This window comes from Cyprinus carpio, chromosome B3 (assembly GCF_018340385.1).
Source record: "Cyprinus carpio isolate SPL01 chromosome B3, ASM1834038v1, whole genome shotgun sequence".
Taxonomy (NCBI): Eukaryota; Metazoa; Chordata; class Actinopteri; order Cypriniformes; family Cyprinidae; genus Cyprinus; species Cyprinus carpio.
This window is the reverse complement of record NC_056599.1, coordinates 18,666,681-18,678,762: the sequence shown is the minus strand read 5'-3', so window position 1 is coordinate 18,678,762 and position 12,082 is coordinate 18,666,681. Positions and strand designations below refer to the sequence as shown.

At 36.8% G+C, this 12,082-nt stretch overlaps 1 protein-coding gene across 1 annotated transcript; it reads left to right on the top strand.

Annotated features, from left to right (window-relative positions):
* Positions 1 to 4,142: 4,142 nt before the first annotated feature.
* LOC109099608 (galanin receptor 2b-like) lies at positions 4,143 to 11,537 on the top strand. The gene is made up of 4 exons (XM_019113118.2): positions 4,143 to 4,308; positions 6,595 to 6,678; positions 7,284 to 7,675; positions 9,344 to 11,537. Exons 3-4 carry the CDS (start codon positions 7,302 to 7,304, stop codon positions 10,104 to 10,106), a joined length of 1,137 nt encoding a protein of 378 aa, XP_018968663.1. The 5' UTR covers positions 4,143 to 4,308; positions 6,595 to 6,678; positions 7,284 to 7,301; the 3' UTR covers positions 10,107 to 11,537.
* Positions 11,538 to 12,082: the final 545 nt, after the last annotated feature.

Below are 12,082 nucleotides of genomic sequence, written 5' to 3'. Positions count from 1 at the left end.
TGGAGTGTGTTAATAATCCAAACGCTGTACTTTCTTTTGCTTTTTTTAAGCCATTTTGCGCTACAGAAGTATATCATTTAGATGCATTTACAGAGACTGTTTAATGCAGCTCAGAGGAGGAATGAATGCATTTACACTGCAGTTACGATTGCATAAATAATGTTTTGAGATTAATGTTTTAAATATAACTTCAAAAACAGAAACATGAAATTATCTAAAAAATTTAATAATACTTTAAATATGAAACTAAACCCGCCTGTAGGTGGCAGCAAGTCTCACAAATCAAACTTTGCGTTACTAAAAGCATGTTCTAAAACACCAGTCCTCAATCCGTAATATTACTCTATTACTCTAGAGAAAATGTTGTCTCTTCTAAGAGAAATCACCAGGTGAGAGGACAACGGAAGATCAACTTTTTCACTGGAGGAAGCATTATTATGGATTATGGAGTCATATTTTGGTCATAAGTGATGGATTTACAATAAGTTAAAATGCCTCGATGATGGATTTTTTTTTCTTTTTCTTACAGCTTGTCATTTCACAAGATGTTAACTGATGGATTGAGGTTGTATGGAATAATTGTGGATTATTTTGTGTTTTTTTTATCAGCTGTTTGACTGTTGTTTTGCATTGTTGACGCACTGTTTTCCTAGTTGGTGTTGTTCAGATGCTTTGACGCAATCTTTTTTGTTTAAAGCACTATATAAATAAAGATGACTTGACTTGACTTGACTCTCATCCTGACGGCACCCATTCACTGCAGAAGATCGATTGGTGACCAAGTAATGCTAAATTTCTTCAAATCTGTTCCTGATTCATACAGATGGCCTGAGGGTGAGTAAACTGTTGTTGTTGTTTTTTAATTGAACTGTTGTATAAAATTAATATCACATTTGAAATGGGGCTGGTACTTGTGAAAACAACACCATTACCTTAAATGTCTGGAAGTGCCTGTTAATTTCCAACCCTGATGAAAAGGCCTACATGTCTGAAGTGACATCTTTAGCTGCTCCTAGTTTAGCTCCACAAATGGACCATACAATTACATATGCAGTGATAACTTGCTATTATGACACACTGGTCACACAAGAACAGAGGATTTCAATGTTTCAGTTCATTTCCACAAATGGACCACATAACCTCCCTCTCTTTATTTCAGTGGCAACATATATTACACATAAATAACACATACAGAGCACAGACAAGAGACAACATAAAAATGTCATGCATCCTGCCTTTTACTAGAAGAATAAGCGTTCTGAAATCTATAACATGAGGAAAATAAGAAAAAGACAGACGGCATGAAACTGGCATGAAATTATCATGCATTTTGCTGGATCTTACACTGCACAACAACAGCGCAATCAGTCAGAGGTCCTAAGTGTAATGATGCTCTTTGTATTCAAGCCCCGCTAGAGGGATCCATTCCCATAGTCTTCATCAAAGTGGTAGTGTTCCCCAGTGACTAACTCTACCCAGGTTGCTAGACTTTTTATCACAGCAATTCAAAACCCTCAAGTAAAGAATCGAAAATAACTATAATGGCACCTTTACCCTAAAGTAATACAGTATACATGAATAAAACACTGTCGGCAAACTCAAAATTTCTTATTAGCAATGATTGACTGTTTTATTTAAGCATCTCTGTTGGTAATGTGAACTCTGTACCTGTTCCACTTTTAACATGCATGACAGCTGAATAGCTACAGGAGAAATTCACATGTGCTGTTTCACACATTATTGATATTGCTTGAGGATATTGCCTGAGATGTTAAGTGAATTTTTAATATGTACAGAATGTGTTGAAGAAGATGAGCAGAATTTAAAGTAAACATCTGTCTGTAAGAATCGAACTGACACATGTATAAAACACAATCTGGTTTGTTCTAAAAATACATGTAGGTGAAAATGAGAACTATAGGTGAAAACCTATATATATAAGGGGTGTAACGTACACAAACATGATTGTTTGGTACGTACCTTGGTTTGACGTCACAGTTCGGTATGGTTTTGGAACAGCAAAGGGAAAAAAATACAGTACTAAACATAAAATAGCTTTTTTATTAAACAGAGATTTACCTCAGCTTATGCTCTAAACTATAGAAAGCCCTTTTTACTATAAGGTTACAATTAACAGCAGAGCCCAAACTTTAATACTATTTATTAATTACTTAATTAATATTTATTTTAAAGAATAATAATCAACACTTAAAAACTTTAAAAAAAATGTACGCAAACATGTAAATTGCACATAATGTAGTTTTTTTAATTAACTTCTAAATAATAACATTTCTAATTGTTGTTGAAATATATTCATTTACACAGGGGCTGTCATAACTTGTTTCATAACAGATTTGTTAACAAGCTGTTTTATTGACACCTTTCGGCTGAAACACTGATTAACCAATTAAAGGTGTGAGATGTTCATTCATGTTTATTTTGTGTTAAAACTGGTAGTAAAGAAGAGGGATGATTGCGTTCCACACACCCTTTATTACGACAGGACAGATCAAAACTGTCAGGAAGCAAAATGGGAGAGAGATAGGGAGGCAGGATCAGAAAAGGTCCTCAAGTTAGGATTCGAACTTGGGACACTTGTAGTGCAACTTCGTTGTATGTCGGCGCAGTGCCCTATCGGTGCCAACTCTATTTGAATATATTTTAAAATTGGTTTAATTTATTCCTGAGATGGCAAAGCTCATTTTTCAGCCTCAAAACTTGAACACAAAAACAGTCATCAGTGTCACATGTGTCACAAATTGTTCTGTTGATTTGCTTCTTAACCATTTTGAATGAAATGGTTCTAATACCCCTAAATGAATGCGTCTGTATAACTTAGACAAAAATGTATGAATTGTGTCACTGTCAAGTATTGTACTGTGGGCTGATCTGGTCAAAGATTGTGCACAACAGAAGCACTAGTGTCATCCCATGTGGATGTTGCTACATGATTTTTTCTGATTTGAGGTGCTTGAACATCAGCAGGGAAACCCTAGAGTGACAGACCTCTGAGAGGATGTCATTATAGTCTGTGTGGATTGAGTTAATGTACCTCTGAAATGGGTTACATACATTTTCCAAGTGGGGAAAAAATCCTAATTTAGGTATAGAAATAGGGAATGTGGTGGAAGTAATACCATGCAAGAGAACAGAAGCTATTCAGTGTGCACTGTATTGTAAATGGTCTCTTACATTGCAGCACAGGTTATGCAGTCTGACAGTCTGAGCTGTGCATTATTAATAGATGAATTTCAAAGGCAGTGCTGTGTTGTATAATGCACTTGTGACCTGAAGACCTGAATGACCTGAAAGACCCCTTTGCAAACCAAGAACAAGCACACAGCAGATATAATTTTCAAACTGATGAACTCATACACAACTATTACAAAAGGTGCATACATTCACTCATGCTCAATAATAAAACACAATGCATTATAACCTGGGGGTGTAAACTTTTTAACAGAATAACCATGTGTATTTTTTCTTATTTTGTTTGCCTTTCAGAAACTGTGGAAAGTACAAAATATGTACAATATTCCCTGATCTTCCTGTTCAATAAGTTTGTTTGCCTATACTTTTGACTTTGATGAAAACATGCAAACATGTTTCAGATTTGAGACAATTGCATTCACAATGTAAATGTGCTATAGCACAATTTCCAAAAACAATAACTGTGAAATTGGTGTGGAAGTAACAGAAACAGTTTTGAAGACATTTTCCATTCTTCTGTCATATTAGCATGAGCAATGATGCCTTGAAGGTGTATTGATTTGGTCAGAGTGTGTATCCAGTTTAAGTGGATTGCAGTTGAATGATCTCTTGGGAAATATATTCTGATACATTTCTAAATCATGCTTCTAAAAGGAAAACTGTCCATGTGCAAAGCATGATGCAAAAAGTAAATAGCATCTGAACACCAAGGCCTCATTCTGAATAATTTACCAGGTTTATATTCTAAATTTGCGCCTGAGCCACATTGATGCAACCGCAACTGCTCAGGTGCAGCATTAGTAACGCAGATGAAAAGATCTTGTAGGAATGTGCATGGAGAAAGAATCACTGCATGTTCTCTCTCTCTTGCAGTGAAGTGTGAGCCTTTACCACGATGTGGAGGAGGAGCCTTCATAAGAGGGGGAGTGAGGGAGGGAACGCATAGAGAAACGGAGAAGCGGAATGAGAGGAGATGAAGGCTGTTCAAGTACTGTTACATTCTGCAAGCACCTCTAGCTTGCCTGGACACCAGAAGCTTGTCAGTATTACAATGAATCTAAATCGTGGATATACAGTCATTTTTCATCCCATAAGCTGGTAAGTAAAAACAACTGATTGAAATTCTCACACCGGCATCAGATTCTAGGATGTTAAGTTGGCTCTCTGGCATTCACAGTTAGTACACATTTTCCATAACACCTCAAGAATTATGTTTAATGTATGTATATTTCTGTTAGATGACCTTGTATGACTTATCTTTATTTATCTGACTATATCTTTAAAATGCAAGATGTATTTATATACTAAATTACATGCAATGCGTCTGTTACGTTGTTTCTTTGTTTAATGTGTCTGTATACTCTGTTTAATGTTTTATGTAGTAGATTTATATTTGTTGCATTTTGCATGCTTCATTACAGCATTTTCCAATATATTTTGATGTTATTTTTATGTCTTTGTTAGAACGAGTCTCTTTTGAAATCTTAGTCTAGAGGGATGCAGTTCATGTACTGAGATGCTTTTATTTGGCTTTGAGTTCATGAAAGTTTGACGTAATTATTTTAAAATGGTAAATGAGTTTTAAAGGGGGTTAAAGAGAGACAGTGTGAGGAGGTTTGGTGCACCATTTGTCAAGTGACAAAACGGATGCACTCCGTGACTGTGACCAAAGGGATCAGTTTAACAGCCCTGCTTCTTGAAGGACACTTCATGTTATATTCACTGGCAGCTAGTCAGCTGGCTTCACATGAAAGACAGTCAGGTGTGTTTACAAAGGGAATTGTTCCCTAACAAAGGTGGCAAAACAAAGAAGAGATTCCAAAAGTCAGAGAAGCAAAAAATATTTAACATTTGTCCTGCCAGCACTGACTTACTGTAAGTGGTTTCTCTGTCTCTTAAAGCTGGAACACACATACTTGTGTGGTATGAATCTATAAATAACCTAATCTCTGAAATTATTTCTACATAAGAGTCTGTACTGTCTGATTAATAAGGCTGAAGCATAATTCACTAAAGGGGGATTCCTACAGTGCTGATCTGCTTTAGAGCAGTCATTTCTGAAAACATGTTAAGAGAGTAAAAAGAGAGGCTCTTAAAGCTACTGTTTTTGAGAACACTTCACTTATAGTTAATACACATCAACAAACCACCATAAATTTAAAAAAGAAACCAATCTGTTGAAGTTTATTACTTTTCTTTTTTTTCCTCCTCTTTCTCTCCTTTCTCACTTCCTCTTTACTCTCAATTATCCATAAGGTCGCTGCAGAAGCGAGAAAATAACTTGATGAATGTGTCCCGGAGAGCTATACCTCTCAGAGTAAATGGCTTCCTGTTCATTTACCGCTATAAAGGTCTTACTAAATAATGAGTCACGCTCTGTTCCTGCTAGAAAAAAAAAAAAAAAAAAAAAAAAAAAAAAATCACAGCAGTATCATCCATTCATCCAATTTATGTTGTTTCATCAAACAAAACAAACAGTAAATGTGATTGTTTTAGAAGAGGGACCGAAGATCAGCATTTTAATTATATCATGATGAATTCTGAGAGCCAATTACAGCCTAATAGGACGTCTACATTTCTGCATGAAGAGGATTAGTCACCTATATTCTGCATACTTCTTTTTTTTTATTGTCAGCTGGTTGTGTCATACTTTTAGCATGCAGATTGTCAGCCTATTAGGGAGCACAGCATTACATTCGCAAACCTAGTTCCCTGAAAGCTTTTGCTTTTCCTCACTTAACAAATGTTTTTTGAAAAGCTTTTGTGATTTCAGGTATGCATTGTTTCTCTTAAAGTCATCTATTGCATTTTTATGTTATTAATAATCATCATATGTATGAAGAATTTATTTACATTATTTATAAATCTTTCTTTATCACTATTATTGGTTTGTAATATTAGTGGTGCTCTCTAGTAGAATATCTAAACATCCTTGAAACAAGAGCAACCATACTTCAGAAGCTAAATTTAATATATTAAGATATTTCAGACAATATATCTTGAATTAGGTTTTTCTTCACCCCAATTTTTTAAAACTCCATAGCATTTTTTTCCCTAGTTTTAAATCTACCAAAATGTTGTAAATAAAGTTAATTCAACATATATTCTCTGAAAACAAGTCTTATCTCACGTAATTTTGCTTCTCAAATAAATTGAGCCTGTTTTTGCAGTATAATCTGACTCAGCATGTAGATCCCATGTAACTAGAAATTAATCTAGATTCATATTAAATCAATCAAATCAATCAAAAACATATTTACAGTGCTATAAAATATTTTTTACTGGGAAGATGTTTCTATTCCCCAGATAACTATATCATTAAATCGGTGTGGTTGCTAATGTAAAAGATAAAAAGTGTGTTTTTTCTTCTTCTTCTTTCTATAGCCTGATCAATAATTGAAGAGGAGAAATCGATGTTGACCGTTTCTGAGCAGCACCTATTGGGACATACTGTGAGATTAACCGCTGGTAGGCAATTGCATTCCTTCTCATTTGCCATGTTAAACCAACAACCAAATGCCTAATATAGTCCTGTCATAACCCAATGTATTGCACTCTATTCAGTCCACGATATCATGCCACGTTGACTCTGTATTTTTATCCCCAAATAACTACTCTACTAAGATCTCTGATGAATACAAAATGAATTTGTCCATTTTCATTTCGATTAGTTCTCAACCAGATGGAGACATGCTCTTCATATCTTGATGATACTGGTTCATTGCCTTTAGAGAGGTTATGATAGCTTTCTGAAATTGATTTTAGTCTTGACTCCATTTCGTTCTTCAATCCTCTTTGTACTTGCACCAGCTTTCAGGATCTTTTGTAATCACAATGCACTTTGTTCATGTTCATCTTGAGGTCTGATCCTCCTGATATTTGCTGTCAGTGCGGGTCTAGCTATATGGCTTTTCAGAAGAGCTTTTATATCTCATCATGCTGCGATACAGATTCTAGAAAGACATGTGAGATTTTCAACCATGCACTTTACATCAAATCCTCACATTCTTCATGAGAGGAAAGTCCCTAGTGACTCTATGCACCAGTGTCTAATAATTTATGGCCTTTTGCAGGGCTCTTCACGTCTTAAAATGTCAGATCACGAGGACCTGAATAAAGCCATGGGTCACTGGAACACCTCCGAGAGCTACCAGCTAAACCCAGCCAGTGTCATTGTTTCTGTGGTCTTCTCGCTCATCTTCCTTCTGGGGACCATTGGGAATAGTTTGGTGCTGGCTGTGCTCCTCAGAAGTGGGCAGGTTGGGTACAACACCACCAATCTGTTCATCCTCAACCTCAGCGTAGCTGATTTCTTCTTCATCATCTTCTGTGTGCCTTTCCAAGCAACCATCTACTCTCTGGAGGGTTGGGTTTTCGGGTCCTTCATGTGCAAGGTGGTTCACTTCTTCATCAACCTCACCATGTACGCTAGCAGTTTCACTCTGGCCGCAGTGTCTGTGGACAGGTGGGTTTCTTCAACTATAATTAAGTAATGTTATATTTAAAAAAATAAATAAACTCTCTTAAAACACTTTTCACACTCTCACTGGTTTATTTTATTTAGCAAATATTATGTTAATGTGTACAGTGTATATGCATACATCACAAAAAAACTGTCATTGTTTTACTTTTTTTAATTTCAGTAATGTTTTGTGTTAATGGCATTCTGTGATGGAAACTTTATTAACTAGGTCTGGAAATAAAACTGCCAACTCCTCATAGCTAACATTTTATGAATCCTAATACACACAGTTAAATGATATTTTCACAATTTGTGCATAATTTGAAAAAATGTGGAAATGACAATATTCGGTTCTCAGGTGATATCCACATTTATTTATTTTTCTTTGTTTTTGTCACATCTCATATTTCATCTTCACTGTCTTCAGACTTGGTAAACAAGTACAATAACTTCTGGGATGAAAAACTTTATTAGGTGCAAAATTTCTCATTGGAGATGATGCGACAACAATGAAAAAATAATGAAAATGTATATGGATTATTTTCACACACCAGATATAGAAATGGTTTATCTTTATTCTTCGTTAAGAATATCATGAGTTTAAACACACTCATTCATTTTTATGCAGGATTTTCACAGTAATGACAAGTCATGATGTCAGACAAGGGCAGTAGCACAAGTAAATAAAGATGATGTGGTAAAAAGTATTAATGTGATATCCATACAACAATCAGAAGTAAATTAAAGTCTATTAGTTTTAATAAAAGTTGTAAACCCTTGATACATAAAAGTAAATGACCTTTAAAGACAACCAAGGCATGCTGATTATACATAACATTAATCCTGTCAGGTGAAGTTCACACTAGGCCTAATAGCATCATGGCTTACCTTCACGTAACATTTTCACTGTAGCTCCATGGGGTCTAAAACGACATCCTAAAGGAGAACTTAACAGCGTTGTAATTGGTCAGGGCCAGATTTGTTATTTAATGAAATGGATCGCCTGAACACAAGAAAGTCTTGCAAATTGCATCAGCAAAGGTTGGAGTTTAACTGCATAAATGTCAGTGGAGTTATCGCCAATGATGCACTTCATTAATAAAACACCCTTCAAAAACCTGCAGCCCATTATTCCTGTCTTCACAACGAAACCAAATGGTACGGTAGCACCCACCCGTATCCACTTACTGGTATGTTAGCTACAATGATGTAACATTAAGGTCGAACTAAAGCACCAGTGACTAGTGGGACTTGTGAGCTGACCCAGAGACAGCTGAATGGGATTATTTTGCTGAAATAATGGCATAAATGTAACAAGGCCACCTATATGACCCAGTATAATATGTTACTCTCAGCCTGAGCAGCAGACCCAGTGCGCTCCATCCCCACTCAAAGTGTTTACCGCATGTTAATTTGATGGTTTCCTGCTCTGTGAAAAATGGTCCAGGGCTCAGCGGAGGCTGAGAATCCCCATTGGCAATTACCTCACCTTTAGGTAGAAAACAACAAGACACATTCATCTTGTGCACTGAAACCTCTGTCTATACTGATCACATGGCGTTTCAGGGCAAACTTAATTTCAGGATGAACGTTTCCTGTGTTTCTTTTATACATGACTACAGTGCCAATTTTTCACAGCTCGATTTGAACGGCGGGTTTCTTCTTTTGCAGGTATCTGGCCATCCGTTACCCCCTGCGCTCCAGAGAATTGAGAACGCCGTGTAACGCCGTAGTCGCGATGGTGGTCATCTGGGGCCTGTCGCTTGTTTTCGCAGGGCCTTATTTGAGTTACTACGACCTGATTGATTTCGAAAACAGCAACGTGTGCGTGCCTGGATGGGAGGAGCATAACCGTAAGGTTCTGGACACCTGCACCTTTGTTTTTGGCTATGTTATTCCCGTGCTCATCGTGAGCCTGTCCTACACACGCACCATCAAGTACCTCTGGACGGCGGTGGATCCTCTCGATGGGATGTCGGAGTCAAAACGAGCCAAGCGCAAGGTCACCAAGATGATCATCATAGTCACGGTGCTATTTTGCATCTGCTGGCTGCCGTACCATGTGGTCATTTTGTGCTACCTCTACGGAGACTTTCCCTTCAATCAGACCACCTACGCCTTCAGGCTGCTGTCCCACTGCATGGCCTACGCCAACTCTTGCCTCAACCCTATCGTTTACGCCCTGGTGTCCAAACACTTTCGCAAGGGCTTCAAGAAGGTGTTTAGCTGCATCCTTAGCAAAAAGGGACGAAATAAGGTGCACGTGGTCCATGTGGCCAACACCGTCCCTGGCTTCGAAGCAGGATCCACTGAAGTGTCTCAAATGAATGAAGAGAACGCCAGACAGAACGAGAACGAAATGGTGAACCGCCCACTCGCAGAGTCGCAGGACGCCACTATGACTATAACGTTACCCTTCCAGAATCAGCCATGAAAATAAAGCGCACGGCTAATGATGCCTTACAGAAGCCTTATTAAAAAACTCAAACCGAGCCGGAGGATTTCAGCAGCTTTGATCGACATCACCATGGTTTTGCATTGACTGAATGAGCACAGCGGAGTCCGTAGTTATTTAAGATTCAAATCGCTGAGCAAATTGAAAACGTAAATTCAATTTGGTTCTCGTACAAATGCAGCTTTGTGTTCTGCTTAGTTGTTTTGGTTCCAGTGCTAAATTATGTCTTATTTACGGCCTCCTTATCCTTTTTCAGCAGCACTGTCTGTTTGTTTTCTATTGATGTGTTACCCTCTGAGCATGTTTCAATTTAATGCTGTGATGACTATTCTCCTGTGAAAATTTGTTACCAATTATTGTGCGTATAACACACTTTAATATATGAAGAGTCCTGTGTCTTTATGTGAGCAAAGCTGTGATTTCCTACTGTGCTTGAAGCTTTGAAGAGCACTCTTTGATTATGCTCCTCAGCTTCGCTTAACAAGCTCTTTAAAAAAATATGCTTACGTTAAGTACTGTATGTTCTTGCTCTTACCTCTGTTTCTAAGCTCTGATATTCTCTGCTGTTTCAGAAAGTCTTGAGATTATTTAATTGGTGAGTTTTATATCATTACTACATTGCAAAAGCCCTAAAAACAGGGTTATACAGAAAATCTCAGATTACAGACAACCAACAGTTTAGTACGTATGGTTCTTGTGCTGTCCTGAAGGAATATTCTGGATTCGGTACAAGTTAAGCTCAATCAACAGCAATGGTGATATAATGTTAATAAAAAAGATTTTGAACAATACCTCCCGGGTTACAGTGAGGGACCCACAATTGAAGTAAATGGAGCCAATAATGGGGACGTAAATGTTAAAATAATCACTGTGTCAATAGTACAGCCACAAGACATTTTCAGTATTCTATTAGTGTGGAGGAAATGCTTTCTAACCTTTTGGTTATATCAGTTTTTTTTTCAACATGACAACATAAAACCCTAAAACAACCATAAAATAAAAGCAAAAATTAACCATAAAGTGATGAGAACAACTTTACAGTTCAAAAACACAGCGTTTTAACAAACTTGTAATGCTTATATGAAGTTATAGATGTAAAATCTGAACTGTTAATGTCTCAAAAACTGTCCATTCAGTTTGGACATTTGGAAATGTCTCACCACAATTTTGTTTTTGCTTTTTCTTGAGAGAGAGAGAGAGAGAGAGAGAGAGAGAGAGAGAGAGATGGCAAAATTATTTTGTGATAATCAAAACAAATGCTGCAGATTCAGCTTAGCTTGTACAGAGCCTGGAATATTTCTTTATCTGTCTTCAGTTCATTCATTATGTATAATGTACTGTAGCTATACAGCAAGTGCTATGTTGGAAGTTTTGAATTTGATGTTGACAGTGAATTTCAATAAAAAGTGCATTGATATTCCTCTTGGACCAGCATAATATTTTAATATATGCAAATAAATAACTCCAGTGCATTTAACAGTAGCCTGAGTAACCTTGAACCACCCTTTGGGGGATGTTTCATACGAGATCAAATCTTTATTTTCCCCTGGAGGCTGCATAAGAGAGCTGCAGCATTAAGTGAAAATTAAAATTTAATGTCTTCCATTGAAAAAACAACTTGAAGCAGAAGGAGTGAGGGAAGCACTGACGCATGCACCATAAAAGACAATAAGTCGAGGTGCACTTCTGAAGTTATTACAACAACAAGGTGAAAACAAATCATTTAATATTTTTTTTTTCTTAGCTTTTAGAGGCTTCTTTTTTAAAATCATTCTCAATCTTATTCAAGGCAGACTTTCGAAACTTCATAAATTATAATGTTTCATCACTTGGAGAAGCTAAGTACTTTGGTAAACATTACAAATCAGCCACAAATTCCTACCTGATGCACTGAGTTTATGTTTATTAATCATGGACATGGGCTATTTATTCATATTACACTCTTTGCTTTTTGA